Source organism: Bos taurus, chromosome 3 (assembly GCF_002263795.3).
Source record: "Bos taurus isolate L1 Dominette 01449 registration number 42190680 breed Hereford chromosome 3, ARS-UCD2.0, whole genome shotgun sequence".
NCBI lineage: Eukaryota > Metazoa > Chordata > Mammalia > Artiodactyla > Bovidae > Bos > Bos taurus.
In genome coordinates, this window is record NC_037330.1 from 10,909,785 (window position 1) to 10,936,402 (window position 26,618).

The following is a 26,618-nucleotide window of genomic DNA, read 5'->3' on the forward strand; positions in this document are numbered from 1 at the left end:
CATGTCCTGGCTACTATAAACAGTGCTGCAATGAACAGTGGGGTACATGTGTCTCTTTTAATTCTGGTTTCCTTGGTGTGTATGCCCAGCAGTGGGACTACTGGGTCATAAGGCAGTTCTATTTCCAGTTTTTTCAGGAATCACCACACTGTTCTCCATAGTGGCTGTACTAGTTTGCATTCCCACCAACAGTGTAAGAGGGTTCCCTTTTCTCCACAACCTCTCTAGCATTTATTGCTTGTAGACTTTCGGATCACAGCCATTCTAACTGTCCCAGTAAAAAGAGTGAAAATGAAAGAGTCTGTGGCAGGAAATAGGATCACTTTTTATGTTGCACTACTTTATTTCATTTCAAGCTAATTACTTCCCTTAATGTATGAAAAATAATCCTGTGGTTTAGCATCTGAGAAATTCAAGTCTTTAATTATTATTTGGTGTTAGGGATTATTTATACATTGGCTGTCTACTGTTGGTAGGTTATCAAATGTTGACTGTAAGAAAATCTTTAATTCTGTGCAGAATTACATAGATCGACATAATAAAGAGCCCAAAGTATCTGTATTTCTGCAATCTTCCATCTGTCAACTCAGCATATATTTTTTAGCTATTAGTGTACATGGAACAACAGACTGGTTCCAAATAGGAAAAGGAGTACGTCAAGGCTATATTCTGTCACCCTGCTTATTTAACTTCTATGCAGAGTACATCATGAGAAACGCTGGGCTGGAAGAAGCACAAGCTGGAAACAAGATTGCCAGGAGAAATATCAATAACCTCAGATATGCGGATGACACCACCCTTATGGAAGAAAGTGAAGAGGAACTACAAATCTTCTTGATGAAAGTGAAAGAGAAGAGTGAAAAAGTTGGCTTAAAGCTCAACATTCAGAAAACAAAGATCATGGCAACCGGTCCCATCACTTCATGGGAAATAGATGGGGAAACAGTGGAAACAGTGTCAGACTTTATTTTTTTGGGCTCCAAAATCACTGCAGATGGTGACTGCAGCCATGAAATTAAAAGACGCTTATTCCTTGGAAGGAAAGTTATGACCAACCTAGATAGCATATTCAAAAGCAGAGACATTACTTTGCCAACAAAGATCCGTCTAGTCAAGGCTATGGTTTTTCCAGTAGTCATGTATGGATGTGAGAGTTGGACTGTGAAGAAAGTTGAGGGCCGAAGAATTGATGCTTTTGAACTGTGGTGTTGGAGAAGACTCTTGAGAGTCCCTTGGACTGCAAGGAGATCCAACCAGTCCATTCTGAAGGAGATCAGCCCTGGGATTTCTTTGGAAGGAATGATGCTGAAGCTGAAACTCCAGTACTTTGGTCACCTCATGTGAAGAGTTAACTCATTGGAAAAGACTCTGATGCTGAGAGGGATTGGGGGCAGGAGGAGAAGGGGACCACAGAAGATAAGATGGCTGGATGGCATCACTGACTCGATGGATGTGAGTCTGGGTGAACTCCGGGAGTTGGTGATGGACAGGGAGGCCTGGCGTGCTGTGATTCATGGAGTCGCAAAGAGTTGGACATGACTGAGCGACTGAACTGAACTGAACTGAACTGTATATCAAATGCTGTGCTAAACTTTACATAAAATGATGACATACAAAATAGATATTACCCTGTTTTTCTTTAAGTTCTTGTTCTTAGAGATGTTTTCAAAGAGTTGAAGATTCTAGACATTAAATTTGTGCTCAATTTGTAATTAGTTACAATTAATTGATTTAAGTTGTGGCAATTAGTTATTAAATATTCATGCACTCTCTTCCCAGGTGATGCTACTGGTAAAGAACCTGCCTGTCAATACAGGAGATATAAGAGACATGGGTTTGATTCCTGGGTTTGGAAGATCCCCTGGAAGAGGGCATGGCAACCCTCTCCAGTACACTTGCCTAGAGAATCCCATCTACAGAGAAGCCTGGCAGGCTACAGTTCATAGGTCTCAAAGAGTTGGACATGACTAAAGTGACTTAGCATAAACACATGCAATCTCTACTCAAATTAGTTACATTTAAGATGAAAACTGAAGGATAAATCACAATTAGACATATTTATGAAAGAAGTAATTGGAATAATTATTTCTATTTTATAGAATTGGAAATTTAGACTTAGATAAAACACCTGCCAAAACTATAGAGCAAGTCAGAATCAGGGACTCTGCATATGAAAACAAAGTCTTATAAACAAATTCTATTTCAAAATATAGATATTTTACTGATTAATTTCTCTGAACATAGTGATTTTAAGTGGATGGGATGGAAGGATTGGGAAGAGATTATTGAAAGGAGATAACATTATCAACAATAAATGTTATCTCTTAGACCTTTTTTACTTTACCCTGTATGGAAGTTGATTAGTCCAAAGATATAAGATATATGGGATGGGATGTAGCATAGCAAAATGAATAATAAAAAGTTTATTTTTAAAGGAAAAATAAGTATTGAATTTAGGAATATCACTGGCTAAACTGATTTAAACCAGGGTTTTGCACAACCAACCAGCTTTATGCAGACCTGGTGCTTTGTTCCTGGAGAAATGAAATTTAAATGCAGAGGATGAGGTTCTCCAATCACAGTTTTAGAGAAGTAGTGTTTAATTCCATGCTCTGATGTTACTATTTTGCTAAAGGGTTTAGTTATAGCTCTGATCATTTTTCAGTTACAAAATGTAAAGAATTACGTCTTCAAGGACAGTAAATTTCCAACATGGGGAGATGTGATCACATCTTAGCTAGGACTCTGTAATCTATGTGTACAATGGCAAGGTGTTCTTTAGTTTGTGCCAAAAGTTCATACAACAATTTCAGTGCTTGGCCTTGGGTAACTCATGTTATAAAATTTGGGTAACTCAGCATCTGCTACTGGGATTTCAGAAAGCAAAAACTAAAGATTGAATGGTATTCCCTAGAGATGTACAAAATGAGGGGCCTGGAAGTAGTTTTCAGTTCAGAACAATAGTAAAAGAAAAAAAAAAAGCATTGATTAATAGTAACTAATATTTAATAAGAACTATAGACATTGTGCTTGGCATTTTATATACCTTACAGCATTTAATCCTCAAAAGCCTTGAAGATCCCATATTATAGAGACTGACACTGTAGCTCAGGACACCTATGCTAGTTCCCCATGGTTGTACAGCTAGCAAGTGGAAAAGTAAAGATTCATGTTCAGACAGTATAATCTCAAATTCTCAATCTTAGACGACATTAAGTTTACTCTAATAAGGAGAAGCAATCTGAAAATTAGAGCTATCCAACATTGTAGGAGACCACCTTGGTTAAGTGTTCAAGCAGAGATTAGATTACATTTGTTCAGATATGCTGAATAGTAATTCCTCATCAGTTAAGTTCAGTTCAGCCGCTCAGTCGTGTCCAACTCTTTGCGACCCCATGAATCGCAGCACACCAGGCCTCCCTGTCCATCATCAGCTCCTGGAGTTCACTCAGGCTCATGTCCATCGAGTGAGTGATGCCATCCAGCCATCTCATCCTCTGTCATCCCCTTCTCCTCCTGCCCCCAATCTGTCTCAGCATCAGAGTCTTTTCCAATGAGTCAACTCTTCGCATGAGGTAGCCAAAGTACTGGAGTTTCAGCTTTAGCATCATTCCTTCCAAAGAAATCCCAGGGCTGACCTCCTTCAGAATGGACTGGTTGGATCTCCTTGCAGTCCAAGGGACTCCCAAGAGTCTTCTCCAACACCACAGTTCAAAAGCATCAATTCTTCGGCGCTCAGCTTTCTTCACAGTCCAACTCTCACATCCATACATGACCACAGGAAAAACCATAGCCTTGACTAGCCGGACCTTTGTTGGCAAAGTAATGTCTCTGTTTTTGAATATGCTATCTAGGTTGGACATAACTTTCCTTCCACGGAGTAACATCGGGTGTAGAGATAACTTGATGTCTCCAAAGGTAAACTTGGAGTTCAGAACAAATGGGGAAAATAGCTACTCTCTTGTTCTAATGTCCTTAAACAGAAAGCAAAGGCACTATTATACATAGGAGATACTCTTATCCTGAGATAGGGCTGGGTCTAGGAAATTGTTAAGAGCATGAAGCAGTTAAGACTAATCATTAGCCTGATGATTATCTTAGACTAATCATTATCTTAGTCTTGCTCCTCTGAATACTGCATCAACCTGTTTGACACATCCTCTCTTCTTCATTCCTTCTCCTTTTGCTACTTTAGGCTGATATGGATACTCAGTTTTTACCAAGACCATCTTTTCTGTGTTCTTCGTTTGTTCTCACAGGTATTGATCCACCTTTTTCAGTCAGCCCAGCTTCTCAATCAGTCAGTCACTTAGCCAACAGCAAAACTTGGATAGTCAAAAGATGCTATGCTGAATGGTGTAACATTCAGAAGGATGAGGAAACCTTATCCCTGTGGATCCTTAGTCTAATGGGAGATGTGCAGTAAGCAAGAAACAGCATGACAAGCAAAAAGATAGAAAATAAGTCACATCAAAACAAAGGCATATATTGGTCCTGATGTCAGTACCCAGAATATCATACTTGAATATGAGGAATCTTTCTTGAAGCTTGCAGTTAATATTGAGAAGTAGAGGACAATAATAGTAAAAACAATAATTTCTGAGCTTCAGTGACAAAAGTTAAGGTTCAGTTCAGTTCAGTTCAGTCTCAGTCATGTCTGACTCTTTGCAACCCAATGAATCGCAGCACGCAAGGCCTCCCTGTCCACCACCAGCTCCCAGAGTTCACTCAGACTCACTTCCATCGAGTCAGTGATGCCATCCAGCCATCTCATCCTCTCTCATCCCCTTCTCCTCTTGCCCCCAATCTGTCCCAGCATCAGAGTCTTTTCCAATGAGTCAACTCTTCGAATGAGGTAGCCAAAGTACTGGAGTTTCAGCTTTAGCATCATTCCTTCCAAAGAAATCCCAGGGCTGACCTCCTTCAGAATGGACTGGTTGGATCTCCTTGCAGTCCAAGGGACTCTCCAGAGTCTTCTCCAACACCACAGTTCAAAAGCATCAATCCTTCGGTGCTTAGCCTTCTTCACAGTCCAACTCTCACATCCATACATGACCACAGGAAAAACCATAGCCTTGACTAGATGGACCTTTGTTGGCAAAGTAATGTCTCTGTTTTTGAATATGCTATCTAGGTTGGTCATAACTTTCCTTCCAAGGAGTAAGCGTCTTTTAATTTCATGGTTGCGGTCACCATCTGCAGTGATTTTGGAGCCCCCAAAAATAAAGTCTGACACTGTTTCCCCATCTATTTCCCATGAAGTGATGGAGAATCAATACGCTAGATTGAAAGAGAGAAGAAAGGATTGAAAAAAAGACACATATTCAAAGAGGCTTGAAGAACAAATACTAAATGTTTAGAAGATTTAGATGAAATAAAATAGCCTAAAGCTGGGAACACTGAGTTTATAGGGACCATTTTATGTTAAGAAAAATGTAAATTCAATGAATAACAGCACACATTAAAATAGCAACAATAATTATTTATCAGACTCTGAGGCCGAAGAATTGATGCTTTTGAACTGTGGTGTTGGAGAAGACTCTTGAGAGTCCCTTGGACTGCAAGGAGATCCAACCAGTCCATTCTGAAGGAGATAAGTCCTGGGTGTTCTTTGGAAGGAATGATGCTAAAGCTGAAACTCCAGTACTTTGGCCACCTCATGTGAAGAGTTGACTCATTGAAAAAGACTCTGGTGCTCGGAGGGATTGGGAGCAGGCGGAGAAGGGGATGACAGAGGATGAGATGGCTGGATGGGATCACCGACTTGATGGACGTGAGTTTGAATGAACTCCGGGTGTTGGTGATGGACAGGGAGGCCTGGTGTACTGTAATTCACGGGGTCGCAAAGAGTCAGACACGACTGAGCGACTGAACTGAACAAAAATCAGAAACAAAGATAAAAAACACCGATATGATAGCCACTAATTAAATCCTGTGCACTTAACAGAGTACCTAACATAGAACTGCTAGTCAAACATTTTTTTTCTTAAATCTTGAAATCTCGAGGAGCAAACTGTTTCATCACTTTTTGTTTAATAGTTATCATATTTACTGAAAATCCTATTTCATTTGGAAGGTTAGGTTTAGTAATTGGTCCAGAATGAAAGCCATGTAAAGTGAGCACAATATCTTGGCAAATAAAGACCTGACTCTGGGATCAGGTAGAATTGAATTTTTGCTCTGGATTCCTAATAATAAGCTCCACATACTTGAACTATTGAAACTGTGTTTCATGTTTTCCATTTGTAAAACAAAAAGATTTAATATTTATTTCACAGAGTTGTTGTAAGAATAAATGAGTAATACATTTAAGATCTTTATCTTAAATTAAAAAAAAAATCTTAGCTCTTATACATCTCAAGAAGCCCTAGAGCTAGGAATGAGTTTAGTCATTCCCACATCTGACTCATCATTAGAATATTCTTGGAAACTTCTCAGAAATGCACAAGAATGGTTTTCACTTTCAGATTTTCTGAGTCATAAGTTCTGATGATCAATCAGTTCCAGGAACCATGTAATTTTAAAGACAAGGAAATGACACAGCTTAGTGGCAGAAAAAGACAGAATATTTTGTCCTTGAACCCTATAGTTGAATAGTCTTTCTACAATCACCTGAGGACTAGGAAATTCACAAAGGAAAGAACCCATGACTCCTAGTACTCATTAAAGACTGGTAAGGTTTCATGAAACTTTGAGAAAAAGAAATGGATATAATTTATTTTCTTAAACACAGAGTATATTAAAAGAACACATGTATTTATTGGGGGCAGAGCATGAAGTAGAATCCTGAAGTTAAGTCCCAGCTCTGTCACTAATGATCTATATGACTTTAGGCAGATCATTAAACTTCTTTGAACCTTTGTTCCAACATTTAATATGGTGATATCTGACCTAATTGCTTTTTTTTTTTCAAGTCAAGAGGATTCATATATGTGAAAATATTTAAAATAGTAAATTACTAGAGGAAATAGTGGACTATTATTAATTACTATGCCACTCTATTGGGTTAAAATTCTATACAGATGGTATACAAGATCAGAACATGGCCATTGAGTTGAATTTGTGCATTAAATAAGCTAAAAGTGAAGATGTTTTCTCTGTAGTTTCAGGAAATTGTTTATTGATGTGGAATGTGGAACTGCATGGGGTTCATCATTGAAAAGAGGATTCAGATCAGATCAGATCAGACCAGTTGCTCAGTCGTGTCTGACTCTTTGCAACCCCATGAATCGCAGCACGCCAGGCCTCCCTGTCAATCACCAACTCCCGGAGTTCACTGAGACTCACATCCATCAAGTCAGTGATGCCATCCAGCCATCTCATCCACTGCCGTCCCCTTCTCCTCTTGCCCCCAATCCCTCCCAGTATCAGAGTCTTTTCCAATGAGTCAAGGGGAAAAGCTAACAGCAATATCAAGAACCATGATGTCTTTTATGCTTCTTCAGTCCTGCTCTCTGGCCTCATCAGCACTTGGGACCACAGAAAACAAGGGCAGGAGTCTTGCTAATAGAGTGTGAGGAAGAAGCCTGCCTGCATCATAAAGCAGGAAAACCCATGTATACTGCTTTCAGCTACCACAACTACATCAATGTAAATAAGCTCTGCAATCGCTACCAATGACTTGGATGCAGCAGTTTCTCATCCTTGTTTATAATAATAGAACAAGTAGCTGTGACAATAGAAAAAGAGCATAATCATGAACAAGACAAAGGACAGTGCAAAGCTGAACTTCCTAGAGTTTTTTTCAGAGTCTAGAGAGATCTCGATCTATCTCTTAACCCCACCAGCCCTCTTCTGATAGCCAAAGAGCCTCCCAATTGCATCTTTCATATCCTTATTTCTCAGGCTATAGATAATGGGGTTGAAGAAGGGAGCGAGGATAACAAAAGTGACAGCAATTGCTGTGTCCCAAAACACAGAGTAGGTGGCTGAGAATCGCAAGTACATGACAGCCACACTGCCAAAAAACAGCAAGAACACAGCAAGGTGGGCAGCACAGGTAGAGAAAGCTTTGTGGCGGCCTTCAGCTGAGGGCATTTGCAGAATCACCACAATGATCCGGAGGTAGGATAGGGTGATGACCAGGAAGGAGGCCAGGATCTCCACTGCATGGATGGCATCCATAATGACCACCAGGGATGTATCTGTGCAGGCCAAGCTCAGCACAGGGGTGAAGTCACAGAAGATCTGCTGGATCTGATTGGAGCCACAGAAAGGCAGGGTGCCAATCCATGCAATTTCAGGGAGCACCAGGAGGAAGCCACAGACGCAGGATCCAGCTGTCAGATGGACACAGAGTTTGGGAGTTGTAATGTTTGGGTAATGGAGGGGGTTGCAGATAGCTATGTACCTGTCAATTGCCATTGCTGTCAGGACACAGCCTTCTGTGATGCCAAGTGAGTGGAAGAAGTACATCTGAAGAAAGCAACCAGCAAGAGAGATGGTTTTCTGCTCACTGACTAGGCAAGAGAGAATCTTGGGGATGGTGGTTGTGGTATACCAGATCTCCAGGAAAGAGAGGACACGGATGAAGAAATACATGGGGGTGTGCAAGGCCGCATCCAGCTGGGTAATAATGAATATCATTAGGTTTCCAGTTACGATAAATCCATAGATGAGAAGCAAGAGAATAAAGAATAAGAGGCCACCTTCATGTAAATGTGGGAACATAGAGAAGAGGAACTCAGTCACCCTTGTCTGATTCTCACTGGTCATCACCTGTGTCACCTGGGAAGGGAAGAAAGGAGACCAGAACTCCTGAAATTGGGATGGTGATTACTTATTGAAAATTGCTTTGCTCTCTTCTGTAATCAGTTACTTAACCTGATGCTGGGGCCCTAAACAGGCCAGTTAGAAATCTCTCCAGTTGCACCTTTATGCAGGAACATCTGAAATGTTTGCTTTTGCACCCCTAAATGAATCTTTTTGTAAACATCTTCAAATGATATGAAGAAAACACAAAGCAGCACACAATTTTAATTCTCTTGAATTATTTTCTGGAGGTGCAGTCAATTTTTTTAATTTCTGAGGTTTTTGTCCCACTCTGTGTTTAGCTTTAAAACATGTACCTTTCTTTTTGACTATTGTCAATTTCTGTTATTTAGAAAAGCAATTAAAAAATATAAAACACCATCAGAAACATTTCACTCATTAAGTCTTCAGTTGGTCACTCATACTTTCTAGCTCTGCTATCTAATCTAGGATTGGCTACCTTTATCACTCTGCCTCTCTTCTGTTGGTTTCATAGCAGCAAGTCTATTTTCCATTTAGAACATAGGAACCCAGACACAAGAAAGCATCCCTCCTCTCCTCTGCTTTCTCTGTAACTCCCTCTCCTTCTCTTCTCTCAGTGGTTGATATTGATAGGTGCTCAGATAAAGAGTCTCTTCAGAATCACAGTATATCTGAAAAGTGGCCATCGAATTTTGGACAAACATGTAATTTCAACCTTGCGCATCCCATTCCTCCTAGAAAGACCACATCTAAGAACCAAAGGGAGGAGGAGATCATCCTGACATTAAAAAAAAAAAAAAATAGCTTCTCGAATAACTTTGGCAATCTTGGGAAGAAAATGTCACAAAAGTCAGCTGCAATAGAAATCAGGCCAACATCTAGTTGTTTGGAAGAAAGGGCAACTAAATTTTTTGAAAGGCTAATTAAACTTAAGTATAGCAGTATGCTTACCTATTAACTATTTTAGCATCTTTTTGACTGGTCTTACCTACATGAAGTCATTCCACAGATGAATATTTCTATGCATGGTCTTACTGTCCCTTGTCTTTTCAAAAACATTAAAGGATAAACCCAAAGATCATAGCCTTACAGGTTCCAATCAATTTTTTTCTTTTTCTTACCTTTTATGGATTTAAATTTATTTATTAATTTTAAAAAGTATTGAGGTGTAGTTACTTCATGATGTTGGTCAGTTTCAGGTGTACAGCAATGTGAATCAGTTATACATATACATAGATCCATTATTTTTCAGATTCTTTTCCCAACTAGGTCACTGGAGAGTACTATGTAGAGTTCCCTGTGTTATACAGCAGGTCTTTATTCAGTTCAGCTCAGTTCAGTTGTTCAGTCGTGTCTGACTCTTTGTGACCCCATGAACTGCAGCACGCCAGGCCTCCCTGTCAATCACCAACTCCCAGAGTTTACCCAAACTCATATCCATTGAGTCGATGATGCCATCCAACCATCTCATTCTCTGTTGTCCCCTTCTTCACCTGCTTTCAATCTTTCCCAACATCAGGGTGTTTTCAAATGAGTTAGCTCTTTGCATCAGGTGGCCAAAATATTGCAGTTTCAGCTTCAACATCAGTCCTTTCAATGAACACCCAGGACTGATTTCCTTTAGGATGGACTGGTTGGATCTCCTTGCAGTCCAGGGGACTCTCAAGAGTCTTCTCCAGCACCACAGCTCAAAAGCATCAATTCTTCTGCGCTCAGCTTCCTTTATACTCTTACATCCATATATGACTACTGGAAAAACCAAAGCCTTGACTAGATGGAACTTTGTTGACAAAGTAATGTCCCTGCTTTTTAATATGCTGTCTAGGTTGGTAATAACTTTCCTTCCAAGGAGTAAGGGTCTTTTAATTTCATGGCTGCAATCACCATCTGCAGTGATTTTGGAGCCCCCAAAAATACAGTCAGCCACTGTTTCCACTGTTTCTCCATCCATTTGCCATGAAGTGTTGGGACCCGATACCATGATCTTAGTTTTCTGAATGTTGAGCTCTAAGCCAACTTTCTCACTCTCCTCTTTCACTTTCATCAAGAGGTTCTTTAGTTCTTCTTCGCTTTCTGTCATAAGGGTGGTATCATCTGCATATCTGAGGTTATTGATATTTCTCCCGACAAACTTGATTCCAGCTTGTGCTTCCTCCAGCCCAGCATTTCTCATGATGTACTCTGCATATAAGTTAAATAAGCAGGGTGACAATATACAGCCTTGATGTACTCCTTTTCCTTTGGAATCAGTCTGTTGTTCCATGTCCAGTTCTAACTGTTGCTTCCTGATCTGCATATAGGTTTCTCAAGAGGGAGGTCAGGTGGTCTGGTATTCCCATCTCTTTCAGAATTTTCCACAGTTTATTGTGATCCACACAGTCAAAGACTTTGCCATAGTTAACAAAGCAGAAATAGATGTTTTTCTGGAACTCTCTTGCTTTTTCAATGGTCCAGCGGATGTTGGCAATTTGATCTCTGGTTCCTCTGCCTTTTCTAAAACCAGTTTGAACATCTGGAAGTTCACGGTTCAAGTATTGCTGAAGCCTGGTTTGGAGAATTTTGAGTATTACTTTACTAGTGTGTGAGATGAGTGCAATTGTGTGGCACTTTGAACATTCTTTGTCATTGCCTTTCTTTGGGTGGAAAGAAAACTGACCTTTCGAGTCCTGTGGCCACTGCTGAGTTTTCCAAATTTGCTGGCATATTGAGCGTAGCACTTTCACAGTATCATCTTTTAAGATTTTAAATAGCTCAATTGGAATTCAATCACCTCCACTAGCTTTGCTTGTAGTGATACTTCCTAAGGCCTACTTGACTTCACATTCCAGGATGTCTGGCTCTAGGCGAGTGATCACACCGTCATGATTATCTGGGTCATGAAGATCTTTTTTTTACAGTTCTTCTGTGTATCCCTGCCACCTCTTCTTAATATCTTCTGCTTCTGTTAGGTCCATACAATTTCTGTCCTTTATCGAGCCCATCTTTGCATGAAATATTCCCTTGGTATCTCTATTTTTCTTTAAGAGATCTCTAGTCTTTCCTATTTTATTGTTTTCCTCTATTTCTTTGCACTGATCACTGAGGAAGGCTTTCTTATCTCTTCTTGCTATTCTTGGAACTCTGCATTCAAATGGATATATTTTCCCCTTTCTCCTTTGCTTTTCACTTCTCTTCTTTTTACAGGTATTTGTAAAGCTTCCTCAGACAACCATTTTGCTTTTTTGCATTTCTTTTTCTTGGGATTAGTCTTGATCCCTGTCTCCTGTACAATGTCACGAACCTCCTTCTATAGTTCATCAGGCACTCTGTCTATCAGGTCTAGTCCCTTAAATCTATATCTCACTTCCACAGTATAATCAATCATAAGGGATTTGATTTAGGTCATACCTGAATTGTCTAGTGGTTTTCCCCACTTTATTCAATTTAAGTCTGAATTTGGCAATAAGGATTTCATGATCTGAGCCACAGTCAGCTCCTGGTCTTGTTTTTGCTGACTGTATAGTGCTTCTCCATTTTTGGCTGCAAAGAATATAATCAATTTGATTTTGGTGTTGACCATCTGATGAAGTCCATGTGTAGAGTCTTCTCTTGTGTTGTTGGAAAAGGGTGTTTGCTATGACCAGTGCGTCCTCTTGGCAAAACTCTATCAGCCCTTTCCCTGTTTCATTCTGCTTTCCAAGGCCAAATTTGTCTGTTACTCCACGTATTTCTTGACTTCCTACTTTTGCATTCCAGTCCCCTACAATGAAAAGGACATCTTTTTGGGTGTTAGTTCTCAAAGGTCCTGTAGGTCTTCATAGAACCATTCAGCTTCAGCGTCTTCAGCTTTTCTGGTCAGGGCATAGACTCGGATTACCGTGATACTGAATTGTTTGCCTTGGAAATGAACAGAGATCATTCTGTCATTTTTGAGATTGCATCCAAGTATTGTATTACTCCATTTCTTCTAAGAAATTCCTGCCCACAGCAGTAGATATAATGGTCATCTGAGTTAAATTAACCCATTCCAGTCCATCTTAGTTCGCTGATTCCTAGAATGTCGATGTTCACTCTTGCCATCTCCTGTTTGACCACTTCCAATTTGCCTTGACTCATGGACCTAACATTCCAGGTTCCTATGCAATATTGCTGTTTACAGCATTGGACCTTGCCTCTATCACCAGTGACATCCATAACTGGATATTGTTTTTGCTTTGGCTCCATCTCTTCATTCTTTCTGGAGTTATTACTCCACTTATGTCCAGTAGCATATTGGGCACCTACTGACCTGGGGAGTTCGTCTTTCAGTGTTCTTTTTTTTTTTTTTTTTTTGCCTTTTCATACTGTTCATGGGGTTCTCAAGGCAAGAATACTGAAATGGTTTGCCATTTCCTTCTCCAGTGGACCACATTCTGTCAGACCTCTCCACCATGACCTGTCCGTCTTTGGTGGCCCCACATGGCATGGCTTAGTTTCTTTGAGTTAAACAAGCTGTGGTCTGTGTGATCAGATTGGCCAGTTGTCTGTGTTGTGGTTTCAATCTGTCTGCCCTCTGATTCTCTCTCTCAGAGCCTAGCATCTTATTTGGGTTTCTTTTACCTTGGATGGGGGGTATCTCTTCATGGCTGCTCCGGCAAAGCACAGCCGCTGCTCCTTACCTTGGACATGGGGTAGCTCCTCTTAGCCACTGCCCCTGACCTATTTTATATATTTTTGAATAACACAATAGTACTGTGTCTATGTTAATTCCCATCTCTCAATTTATCCCTCCTGGCCCCCTTTCCCCTGGTAACTATACATTTGTCTTCTATATCTGTGGCTCTATTTCTGCTTTGTAAATAAGTTTATTTGTTCCAGTTTTTGGATTCCACATATGAGCAGTATTTGTTTTTCACTGTCTACTAGTCAAAGTTTTAAGCCAAATATTTTTCTATATGCTCATCAGCTCTGCCATATAGGACCAATTTCCTGCATTTTATTTTTATATCATTCTTTTTTCCATTTTCTTGATCTCTTCCTATTGGAATCCAATTACCAATATCCAGTAAATGGTCCCATTATCATAAAAGTCTCACTAAGTCTCATTGCCAGAAGTAAACATTCTCTCTTAAGAATACTTTATATTTTATTGTTTCATGATATTTAACACATCTTTTTTCCATTTCCCCCTGGTGGCTCAGATGGTATCTGCCTGCAATGCAGGAGACCCACATCAGACAGCAAAGAATATGCCAGCAATGCCGGAGACCTGGGTTTAAGTCCTGATTCTGGAAGATCCCCTGGAGGAGGTAATGGCAATCCACTCCGATATTCTTACCTGGGAAATCCCATGGACAGAGGAGCCTCATAGGCTATAGACCATGAGGTCACAAAGAGTCAGGCATGGTTGAAGCAATTGAGCAGGCATGCATGCATGCTAGGGAGATTATTATTGTTGTTTTACAGGTAGAGAAATTGAGAACCAGAGGGGAAAAGTAATTTCCCAAAGTCACATAGCTAGGATCCAAAGCAATAACTGGAATGTTGGTCTTTGGGCCTTTAGTCACTATTATTATCTGTGCCACACTGGGCAGTTTCGATCAGGGTTCAGCATTCGCTGTATTTCCTTCTCTGAGTCCCACTGTGTGTTTACGACTGCCCTAGGTATGAGATGAGAGAGCTAATGTGTTTTTCCCCAGCTCAGGTCAAACAGAGGTTAAAACAAATGTATTGAAGACTAGGAAAATTAGTTTTAGAAGATGCCTCTTACCTTATGTCTCAAGCCTGGAGGAAGAAAGATAGGAGAGCCAGGTTTTGGAAGGGAGCAGGCACCAGTGAAGTAGAAGGGCAGAGGGCATGGACTGAGAAAGGTATGAGCGATCTGAGTTTTCTCTGTTGGAAGCAGTCACATTTTTGTCTCTTGTGTGTTATCTTTTCTCAGCCTAAAGTCCCAGAGAATGGCCATCCTGAGTAGTCATTATAGAGAACACAGATGGATAAAGTAAGAGACCATGGAGCTATGAAAAGTGGAATTTTAGAGCTAAGTGGCTTAACTAGAGTGACTATTTCTTACTTTGAGTGAGTATCTTCTCACTAGCAAGTTTACATTGTTATCTTTCATCTGTACATCAGTTCAATTACATTCATATATTTATTGATCCTCTGCTAGGTGCCAGTCACTGCTGAAGGTTTGTGCATAAGTGTGTGCTAAGCCATGTCTGAGTCTTTGCAACCCAATCAACTGTATCCTGCCAGGCTCCTCTGTCCATGGGATTTTCCAGGCACAAATACCAGAGTGGGTTGCCATACCCTACTCCAGGGGATCTTCCCAACCTAGAGATAGAACCTGTGTCTTTTACATCTTTTGCATTGGCAGGCAGGTTCTTTACCACTAGTGACACCTTGGAAGCTCACTGAAGCCTTAAGGGCTATATAAAGTTGAATAAAACATTAATTTTTGCTCCTGAGACACATAAAGAACATTTAAGAAAATCCTAAAATGACAGTTAATCAGCAGTGCCCAAGGAGTTCAGCCTAAAGATTTTCATTGTAGAGTAAAAAGAGACTTGAATTAGATTGCAGTCCTGGAAATAAAGAAGTAAAATTCTCTTTAAGTCCCCAGGAACCCACAATTCTTTGGACTTTAAAATTTTAGTGTTGGAAAGACCTTAGATATCATTAGTATCTTCATCTGTTAGATGAACAATATTCTTCCTAATATCCTTTCTAATTTCTTATTCTAATTTCTTTACTTATTCTAATTTCTTTACTTATATAATACAGTTCTAAACATATGAGGTTTTACTCCATATTCTGAGAAAATTTTACCATGAAAGAAAATTTAACTTGAAAAAACAGGTTAATTTGGGTACCAAACGCAGGTTAGCATGCTCCACTGGCTTACCACGTACCTTGCCTGAGACCACAAGAATGGTCCTCAGAATCTCTGTGACAATCTGCCCCTTCTGCTAATTTGTCAGTGAGACTATAGATGTTTCTGCACTCTCTTTCTGGAGTATCTAGAATGGAAAAATTATCTTGCTTGGGAGCTTCTCTTTAGATAACACAGGATCTTTAAAATGTGATGCATCTCATTCTCCACTCTAAGGGACCTATTAGAGGAAGCATGTCACATGGTAACCAGACATTCCTGAGGGGGTCAGGTCTCAAAACTTTCCTGTGGCTAAATAATCTTATCTCTCATAGGGGAGTATAGATCTAGGCACTGGGGCCCAGAATGACAATGGGTGTCAGAACAGACTTCTTTCAAGATCACACCTCTCTGAAACAGACCACCAGCAAACACTACTTTCTTCTCAGCCTTTCACTCATTTTTCACTATGTTTTCCACTTTGGCTGAGATGATGATAATGATGATGATAATAATATATTTTTGAAGTTTTAAATACACATTCATTTAATTCTTTTTTAAAATTTATTGTTTAATTGGAGGATAATTACAAGGTGCTGGTTTCTGCCATAAAACTATGTGAATGTGTCATAATTTTATATATTTGATTGTGGCTCAGATCATGAACTTCTTATTGAAAAATTCAGACTTAAATTGAAGAAAGTAGGGAAAACCACTAGACCATTCACGTATGACCTAAATCAAATCCCTTATGATTATACAGTGGAAATGACAAATAGATTCATGGTATTAGAATTGATAGAGTGCTTGAAGAACTATGGACAGAGGTTCCTAGCATTGTACAGGAGGCAGTAACCAAAGCCGTCCCCAAGAAGAAGAAATGCAAAAAGGCAAAATGGTTGTTTGAGGAGGGCTTACAAATAGCTGAGAAAAGAAGAGAAGTGAAAGGCAAAGAAGAAAAGGCAAGATATACCCATTTGAATGCAGAGTTCCAAGAATAGCAAGGAGAGATAAGAAAGCCTTCCTAACTGATCAATACAAAGCAATAGAGGAAAACAATAGAATAGGAAAGATTAGAGATCTCTTAAAAAAATCAGAGATACCAAGGGAACATTTCATGCACAATGGGCACAATAAAGGACAGAATAGTACGGACCTAATAAAAGCACATGAGATTAAGAAGAGGTGGCAAGAGTACACAGAAGAACTGTACAAAAATGATCTCAGTGACCCAGATAACCACAATGGTGTGATCACTCACCTAGAACCAGACATATGTGTGTGTGTATATATATACACACACATATCATCTCCCTTTTGAGCCTCCCTCCCCTTCATTTAATTCTTTAGAAAAAGAATTTGTAAGTTTAAAATGATTAACATGGTAAATTTTATATTACACACTTTTTACCACAATTAAATACAAAAAGCTGTTTGTATGAGATAGCCAAGACAAGAGTTATTCCCATTTTACACATGGAATAATTCAGAGCAGTTAAAGGCTTGCTCCAGTTCACATAGCCAAAAAATGCAAGGGCAAAATTGAACTTGAGCCTCAAAACTCAAAATTAGCTAAAGATTAACCTTTCCCTTTGATTGCAACTTTAATTGTTCCCAAATATATATTCTCCAAAATGATCTTTCACTTAACTTGCAGAATCATTTAATAGGACTTGGTTTAACTAAGAAGAAAGGCAGGGAAAATAAGGACATTCCTGGGCTTTTGCTTGACACTTTTCTATTTTCCACCCTATTCCTTGCCTTGAACTGTAAGTCCCAGCAACCAAACTGTTTGTAGCCATACTCTCACAATGCTATTTTGATCTCTCATGCTTTGGGTTTTTTCCCTATTCTTCCCTCTTCCTGAAATTTCAACCCTGCCTTTCTTCTTTCCACCCAAAATATAGGCACACACTTCACCTCTGTAATTCTTATTAATTTTTCAAATTTCAGTACATTGCCCTCTTCTTCAGGAAGCCTTTCTTGGTTCCCAGGTTGTTTTGGGGGGTCTTCTTTTGTGTTCCTAAAACATCTGGTACATACATATCTTGTTGAAATTATCTAGTTATATGTCCAGATTCTAAGAAATTTAATGGTGATCTATAATTATCTATTCATATTTGAATTTCTACTACACAGCCCAGGGACTTACATGGAACTCAAGTAACATATGCTTAATGAAGAGGATAAACAAAGGTCTAGCCATGAAAATACAAGAACTATGTTTGTAGGATATTAAATATATTTCACTTGAAACAGAGGGCTTGTAGAGTGAATCAGTGGAGAAATGGCATTGGAGGATTAAGTTAGGTAGATTTGGAGATCTAGAATGTCAAGTGTTGGGATTTTTAAAATATATTTTGCAAGCAGTATGAACTTATTAGGTAATTTTAGAGTGGACATTAATGCACAAAATTGCACTTTAATGTGTAGAATACAGAGAAATTATGGAAGTGACAAATGTCATTAATTTATTTAACTAACATTTACTCATCACTATTCAGGCATCAGACTCTTTTCTGCAATGGTCTGGAATAAAGGCCTAAATAAGACAGTAATAATGAAGCTAAAAGGAAAAAAGGGATACAAATAAATATGAATAATCAATAAGGTCTGACAACTGACTCTATATAGGGCATGTTGGAAAGAAGAGCATTAAAGAGACAGATTTTAAGTTTGAGTTAGTTTGTCAGGCACCATTATTGATAAATACAGTAACAGCTAAAGCAAAAGCTAGTAAAGGGGAGAAATTATAAGATGAGTTATAGATATGTTATTCTGAGTATGTGGACAAACTTATAAACAGAAATTTCTTATTGCCATTAAGGATGAAGAAGTGGACTTCAAGAGAGATGAAAAGTCTATGGACTTAGATACAAGTGTTAAATAAAGATTATAATTGAACTATGAGGATGCACTAGATAGTTGAAAAACAGTGTCAGAAATAGCAAGAGAGGCTGGAAGATTATAATTGGTGGGTGGAGGAATATAATACATAACTATTATTTACTGGGTTAAGTATGTGCTAAAAATGCACCAAGGCAATTATATATTTCTTATAATTTCAGTATTTTTATAAGTTACTCATTATTATCAACCAGTTTAAAAGTGAGGAAACTAAAGTTTAAATGACTTATGTATCATCCCCATAGTCATGTAGCTAAGAAGGTGACAAAGTCAGAATTAGAACCTAAGTCTATCTTACTGTCTTGTTGCAAAATATCCAGGGAACTAAGAGAACAAAGACACAGCTGTGTCATGAAAATCAAGGCAAAAAAGTACAAGAACAAATAAATGATCAATGAGTGAGATCTGGAAATGATCTAGTTTTATTATTATTATTCCTTATTCTCAATGTCTTAAAGTGTTGGAAGTGTTAGTCGCTCAATCATGTCAAACTCTCTCTGACCCCATGGACTGTAGCCCTCCAGGCTCCTCTGTCCATGGAATCTCCAGGTAAGAATACTGGAATGGGGAGCCATTTCCTCCTCCAGTGGAATCCTCCAGACCCAAGGATCAAACTCAGGTCTCCCACACTGAAAGCAGATTCTGAGCCACCAGGGAAGCCCACCAATGTCTTAAAACCACCTTGGATATATTTGCTGAGTGAATATTTGCAGGGAAAATAAAAACTGGAAAAATGGCAATAAAATTTTGTGGTTAGAGGATCATTGGCAAATGAGGAGTTAATATAATTTTAGCCATATGGCTTCTGCATAGTCTTGGAAGATGAATGAATAAAATTAATACAAATGAACCAACCAATATGGATGATGTTTGAGACATTTGATAACGAACAGATGGGAGAACTAGAGCAGGTAATGTAATCAAGGATATCTTTCTTTAAGTTATAGTAGATATATAGTTTCTTAGACACTATGCTGCTGCTGCTGAGTCGCTTCAGTCGTGTCCGACTCTGTGCGACCCCATAGACGGCAGCCCACCAGGCTCCCCCATCCCTGGGATTCTCCAGGCAAGAACACTGGAGTGGGTTGCCATTTCCTTCTCCAACGCATGAAAGTGAAAAGTGACAGTCACGTCGCTCAGTCGTGTCTGACTCTTAGCAACCCCATGGACTGCAGCCCACCAGGCTACCCCGTCCATACTATGATATAGTAGTAAAATGTGCGTGCTTGGAAGAGAGGGAGAAGAGTCAGTAGTTAAAAAGAAACTAAAGATACTGAACATCAAAGAGATAATAACTAGAGCAAGTCGTAGGAAACTGGGTCAAATAGTTTAATAGTAAGTTTTATCTTGCAGTCAAGGAATGTTAAATCCTGACCCCAGCTTTTGGGGCCATCTGCCTCTGGAACCATTGAAGTCAGTGAAATCTCATGCACGTGAACCCCTCCTTCCCACCACAACTGCTAATGGTCCTTTAATACCCTAGATCCTTCTGCAGAAGTTCTGCTGAGGTGTGCTGCACAGCTGCTGAAAGAATTTTCTACAATATACTTCAGAGTTGTGCTATGCTATCACTGAACTGCTCTGAATCTGTTTCAATGAAGAGTGAAGAAAATCCTTCTGCCTTTGAACCACATTTTGTTAGCTTAGCTCCTCTTGTTCCTTAACCTTCCTCTGTCTCAGCAGACACTTTTTATACAAACAATTCTTTCACAGTTTGTTCAGAAAAGAAACGAAGTATCTCCTTCCTTCTGATTTCTAGCCTGATTCAAAGACCTAACTTCCCATAGGTATGGCAACTCCCTGAAAGGGAGCATGGCAGCAAATGTTTTCCTAATTAACCACATGGGAAGTGGAGTTGATTTCCTCCAGGCACTGAGGGAGAACCCTACAGAAGCAAGCCATTCCCTACCCTACTAACTAGTCCCTGAGAACCTAGATTTGTGATTGTGGCTAGAACCTTCTGATTCCCTGGACTGCAGAACAGTAAAAATGAAGACATTTGGGAAATAGGAGGGAGCCCTCTGAGTTTCTGGAAGAGGTAGGTATGGGACGAAGGGTGGGCTCTGTACTTTGGCATATGGGTGAGTGCCCTACATAGGGGAAGAGGCACAGAGAACCAGATTATTTTTCTGTTGGTTTTAAATTAAGACTTGTAGAAGATCTGTTGACATTTTGTAGGCATGTGAGGTAGGGGGAAAGATAGTAAATAGTTCAGAAATGAGGGATTTTGGATAATGTGTGCTATAGGACTAGAGATGGTCATAAGATAATCTATTAAATTTTTTCTGGGACATTAGCCCTTGAGAGATCATTTTTGTCTGGGCCACTAGAATTATGACTCTTTACCTCTGCTGACTTATTTGTTTATTTATTTAAATTTTTAATAATTGAGATATAATTGACATATAACACTATATAAATTTAAGGTGTATGTGTTTATTTGATGCATTTATACATTGCAGTCTGATTAACATCATAGTGTTATTTATCACTCCTGTCACATCACAAAATTACACACGTCCCATGTACAAGAGCTAAATTATCAGCTAGTTCATTGAAGGCAAGTCTCAGAATTTTGCCAGGCACACAAATATTTACTAACAAGCAGGTACAAAAACCAATATCAAACCTGGTTTTGGAAGCCCAAGGAAGTTCCAACTCTATTCCTTAGTCTCTCTGATTAGAAAGAGTGAAAGGTTCTATCAAAAACAAAATGTAACCAAATTCTCACTGGAGGAAAAGCTAACATGGTGAAATCATGTGCTAGATCCTCTGCTAAGGGAGGAGCACAGAAATGAATGAATCACAGGTCTATTCCACCCTTCCACACTGTATAGACAGCATGACAAGCTCTTATTCTAATGCTACTTTAAGAAACGGTTTAGGTTTATTTCTAGCCAGGCCACATATCTTGGTCACCTGGTTTTTAACTAAAAAAAGAAACCTAAAGTTCCTTATGCTGGTGATTTTCAGCTGGGGCAATTTTTTACTCCCACTGTTCCCCTGCAGAAGTATTTAGCAATTTCTAGAGACATTTTGTTTATCATGACTGAGGAAAAGGTCTGGGCTATTGATTTCTAGTAGAAGCTAGAACTGATGCCAAATGTTCTACAATGCATGGAAAACCTTTCTCTTCCTCATCCCTAGCAAAAAATTATCTGATACACAATGTTAGTAGTGCTGAAGTTGAGAAAACCTGCCCTATGCTAATTAATGAATCCACTTTCCTGAAGGCTCAACAGTTAATTAATCCACCTGCAGATTTGGTCCCTGGGTCAGGAAAATCCCTTGAAGAAGGAAAATGGCAACCCATTGCAATATTCTTGCCTGAAAAATCCCATGGACAGAGTGGCCTGAAAGTCTAAGTGTTAGTCACAACCCCATGGACTGTAGCCTGCCAGGTTCCTCTGTCCATGGAATTTTCCAGGCAAGAATATTAGAGTGGGTTGTCAGTCCCTTTTCCAGGGGATCTTCCCTACCTAGGGATCGAACGCGGGTATCCTGCATTGTGGACAGATTCTTTACCGTCTGATCACCAGGGAAGCCCCTAGAGTAGCCTGGTGGGCTCCAATCCAAAAGGTTGCAAAGAGTCAGACAACTGAGCATCTAAGCACACATGGTGAAGATGCCATTCTGGATACTTAGAACTATCTGCCTCTGGCTATGGACTGCTAATCAAAGCTTTTGAAATGTCATCAAACCACTCCTAGAGTGTGATTTCTCAATTAGTATATTTCAACTATTAGCTAATGCTCTTTACCACTGACCATTAACTAACCTAGATTAAGATTAATTTGCACACAAAGGTATATTGCATGGGTCTAAGCTGTTGTGTTTTAAAGTAAATTGAATTCAGTATGATATTTAGTTCTCTTTACTCTATTTTTCTAACTATGAAGCCAGCAAGGGAAGACAGTACCCGCACTTTATTTTTAAGATACCCATTTAAAAATAGTTTTTACTTTTATCCACAAAGGGGATCATTTTGTCACAACTCATTTTGTGTCTCCAATATTTAATATCAAAAATAAAAATGTCTACCTATTTAAGGTGTTTCTAATTTGCTATTATAATAAATATTCCAGTGAATATCCTTGTATTTGTTTTAATATTTAAAATTATTTTCTTGGGCTATATGGTGAAATGAAGTCTCTAAAAAGTCTCAAAACTCTTAAAAAAGATTGCCAAACTGCCATTCAGGAGAGTTTGTACCAATTTAAATGTCCAAATAGCAAAACTGTTTGCTTAGTTCTCAGAAAGGTTGATAATACAATGTGTTATAATTACTAAAAATGTATTTGCAAGTTAGACATACTCACTTTATAATTTGCAAAGCAATGCACATAAATATTTTCCTTAATTTAATCAACCTCATTTGATTGATTGATTGAAGGCTGATGAGCTGCTTAAAAAGAAAGTTTATATTGGTTATTTAAATTAGGTAGAGTTCTGACTGTTTATATTTGATTTCACTAGCCAACAAGTGAAACACCTGAAAATATGGATCAGGAGAATCAGACAATGGTGACTGAATTTTATTTCTCTGATTTCCCTCAGTTTGAGAAGGGCAGTCTCTTATTCTTCATTCCTTTGTTCTTAATTTACATGTTCATTATTGTTGGAAATTTCATGATCTTCTTTGCTGTCCAGCTGGATGCACGTCTCCACAATCCCATGTACAATTTCGTCAGCATCTTCTCCTTCCTGGAGATTTGGTACACCACAGTGACCATCCCCAAGATGCTCTCCAACCTTGTCAGTAAAGAGAAGACTATTTCTTTCACTGGCTGCCTCCTGCAAATGTATTTTTTTCACTCACTTGGGGTCACAGAAGCCCTAGTCCTCACAGTGATGGCCATTGATAGGTACATTGCCATTTGCCACCCCCTCCGCTATGCAACCATTATGACCCCTCGACTATGCATCCAACTCTCTGCTGGTTCTAGCATCTTTGGCTTCCTTATGCTACTGCCTGAGATTGTGTGGATTTCTACTCTTCCCTTCTGTGGTCCCAACCAAATCCATCAACTCTTCTGTGACTTTGAACCTGTATTAGGCTTAGCCTGTACAGATACATCTATGATTCTGATTGAAGATGTGATTCATGCTATTTCCATCCTAACTTCTGTTTGTATCATCACCCTTTCCTATTTAAGAATCATTGTTGTGATCCTGAGGATTCCCTCAGGTAAGAGCCGTCAGAAGGCATTCTCCACTTGTGCAGCCCACATCACTATTTTCCTCCTGTTTTTTGGCAGTGTGACACTCATGTACCTGCGTTTCTCTGTCACTTTCCCACCACTACTGGACAAGGCCATTGCACTAATGTTTGCTGTCCTTGCCCCACTTTTCAACCCAATAATCTACAGTCTGAGAAACAAAGACATGAAAGATGCCATCAAGAAAATCCTCTGTTCTTGGGGCTTCACTGTGGTCCAATGGTTAAGAATCCACCTTGCAATGCAAGGGACACCAATTCAATCCTTGGTCCAGGGAAATCCCACATGCCATGGAACAACTAAGCCTGTGTACCACAACTACTGAGACGGCGCTCTGGAGCCTGTGAGCCACGACTACTGAAGCGTGCAAGCCCTAGAACCTGTGCTCCGCAACAAGAGAAGCCACCACAATGAGAAGCCCACACGCTGCAAGAGTAGCGCCCCGCTGCAACTAGAGAAATCCCTGTGCAGCAACTAAGACCTACCACAGCCAAAAAATAAGCAAACAAATAAGTAAATCTTAAAAACAAAAGAAAACAAAACAAAACAAAACAAAAAAACATAAAAAGAAAGTCCTCTGTTCTCAAAAAACGTTCAGTGTCTCCAGAAGCCAATGAAAATTCACTCTATCTGTTCAAGCATCTATATTCATAAGTTTAAAATGCTAACAAATCAGTTTTTAAAACTACTGGGCATAATTTATCTTTATGTAGTAGTTTGGGTATGATTTCCACTTTTCTAATGTAAGAACTATTGCTTAAGCTGATAAAGGAATTTGTTGGTGATCTACCTATCTTTATAACATTTATAGATTATTATGGAGTATTTTGTATACTTTATAACACCAAATCAATGGAGATACTGAACTAAATAATAATCATATTTATTTCTCGCAAATCGAAAATTTTCCCTTACCTACTCTTCCGTTTTATATTCACAGTACTCCTATATCATTATTATTATTAATTTATTTATAGAAGATTAACAAGATATGCAGCAGTGAAGTAGTTTAAGGCAGAAGAAGAAACCTGGCTTCCTAACATTCATCTAAGAGACATTTATCCCTCCATAGGTTGTCTAATGATAGATAACAATGATTGTGCAGTCCATATAGTCTTTGACCTTGGGATGTTTGTGTCCTGCTGTTTTTATTAACTTTTTTGGGTTTTGTTTTACATTGTTCAGAAAATTCTCGACCAAGTACTCTTGAAAGCTTGAAGGTTAAATAGACAAAATATATAGGCTTTGGATCAAAAAACTCCCATAAATTATGTAAATATATATAATTATATCTGATGTGCTAATCTAAAAAAATCACTATGACTATATAAATAATGTTCTATGTTATGTTATAATAAAATGCTGGGCCGGTCTCACACCTCAGTGTCCCTCTTCTTATTGCCTTTCTGCTCTGGAATGTTTCTCTCTTTCTTATTTTCTGCCTTGGAACTTATACTCAGCATTAAAAACAAACAAAAAAAATCCACACACACTTTTTTTCCTTCCCTACCTCAAACTTATTTATTTTTAATTGAAGGAAAACTGCTTCACAATATTGCATTGACCTCTGTCTAGATCAACATGAGTCAGCCATAAGTATACATGCATCCCCTCCCTCTTTGACCTCTCTCCCATACCTTCCCACCCCTCTTGGTTGTTATAAGAGCCCCAGTTTGAGTTCCCTGTGTCATATAACAAATTTCCATTGGTTATCTATGTTACACATGGTAGTGTATATGCTTCCATGTTACTCTCTCCATTCACCCCATTCTCTCTTTCCTCTCCCCCACCCATGTCCATAAGTCTGTTTTCTATGTATGTTCCTCCATTATTGACCTGTAATTAGGTTCACTGGTACCCCCTTTCTAGATTCTATATATATGCATTAATACACAATATTTGTTTTTCTCTTTCTGACTTACTTCACTCTGTATAATAGGCTCTAGGTTCATTCACCTCATTAGGACTGACTCAAAAAATGTGTTCCTTTCAATGGCTGAGTAATATTCCAGTGAATATATGTACCACTGTTCCTTTATCCATTTATCTGATGTTGGACATCTAGGTTGCTTCCTGTGTCCTCGCTATTGTAAATAGTGCCGCAATGAACATTGGTGTACTTTGCCTTTTTCAATTTTGGTTTCTTCAATATATATGCCAAGTAGTGGGATTGCTGGGTCATATGGTACTTCCACTCACAGTTTTTTGAGTAATCTCCATACTGTCTTCATAGTGGCTGTATCAAGTTATATTCCCACCAACAGTGCAGGAAGGTTCCTTTTTCTCCACACCTTCTCCAACATTTATTATTTGTGAATTTTTTGATGATTGCCATTCCAACTGGAATTCACATACATTTTATCTTCTGGGATGAGTCCATGCCTTCCTCCTACAAAAGTGCTCTAGTGATTTTAGGGGTAAATTGTCTCTAAAAAAATTTTTTTTTCAGCTCCTGTTCAAAGCAAACCAATTGCCTCAGTGGTATCACAAATAGAAGGAAGACAACCACAGGTATGAGAAGAAGAGAGGTGCCAGAAAATAGAAATATCAGTAGTATGGAACATCAAAACAAAGTTCAGTCAGCTTCGATCAGGGAGATAAATTCTTAAATGCACTTGGGTTAAGTGTTAAGGTGGAAGACAGTGCTAGCTCTCAACTCTGGATCAGACCCAGGCCCCGTTTCCTCTCATGCCTCATGGAGCCAGTGCTATCCTATATCCCCTCTCTCTCCAGTAAATGCAAATTATCTCTTACATTAATGTGAGCTTTTTGATACCCATTAGAAAATTTGGGGGAGTAAAGAAAAGTATATAGACTTTTCTTGGTTATAAAATTAAAATGAACTTATTTGAGGTTACTGTTTAGAAACCTAGCCTTTAGACCTTTGAACTCCTGGTTTAAAAGCTTAGTATTCCATTTATAAATCTAAC

The 26,618-nt window shown here is 39.0% G+C and overlaps 2 protein-coding genes across 2 annotated transcripts; one reads left to right on the forward strand and one right to left on the reverse strand.

Annotated features, from left to right (window-relative positions):
* Positions 1–7,767: 7,767 nt before the first annotated feature.
* Positions 7,768–8,715, reverse strand: OR6K6 (olfactory receptor family 6 subfamily K member 6). The gene has a single exon (NM_001389811.1). It carries the CDS (start codon positions 8,713–8,715, stop codon positions 7,768–7,770), a length of 948 nt encoding a protein of 315 aa, NP_001376740.1.
* Positions 8,716–22,969: 14,254 nt separating this feature from the next.
* Positions 22,970–26,297, forward strand: OR6K5 (olfactory receptor family 6 subfamily K member 5). The gene is made up of 2 exons (XM_003585819.2): positions 22,970–23,910; positions 26,138–26,297. The coding sequence occupies exons 1-2, from the start codon at positions 22,970–22,972 to the stop codon at positions 26,295–26,297; spliced, it is 1,101 nt and encodes a 366-aa protein (XP_003585867.1).
* Positions 26,298–26,618: the final 321 nt, after the last annotated feature.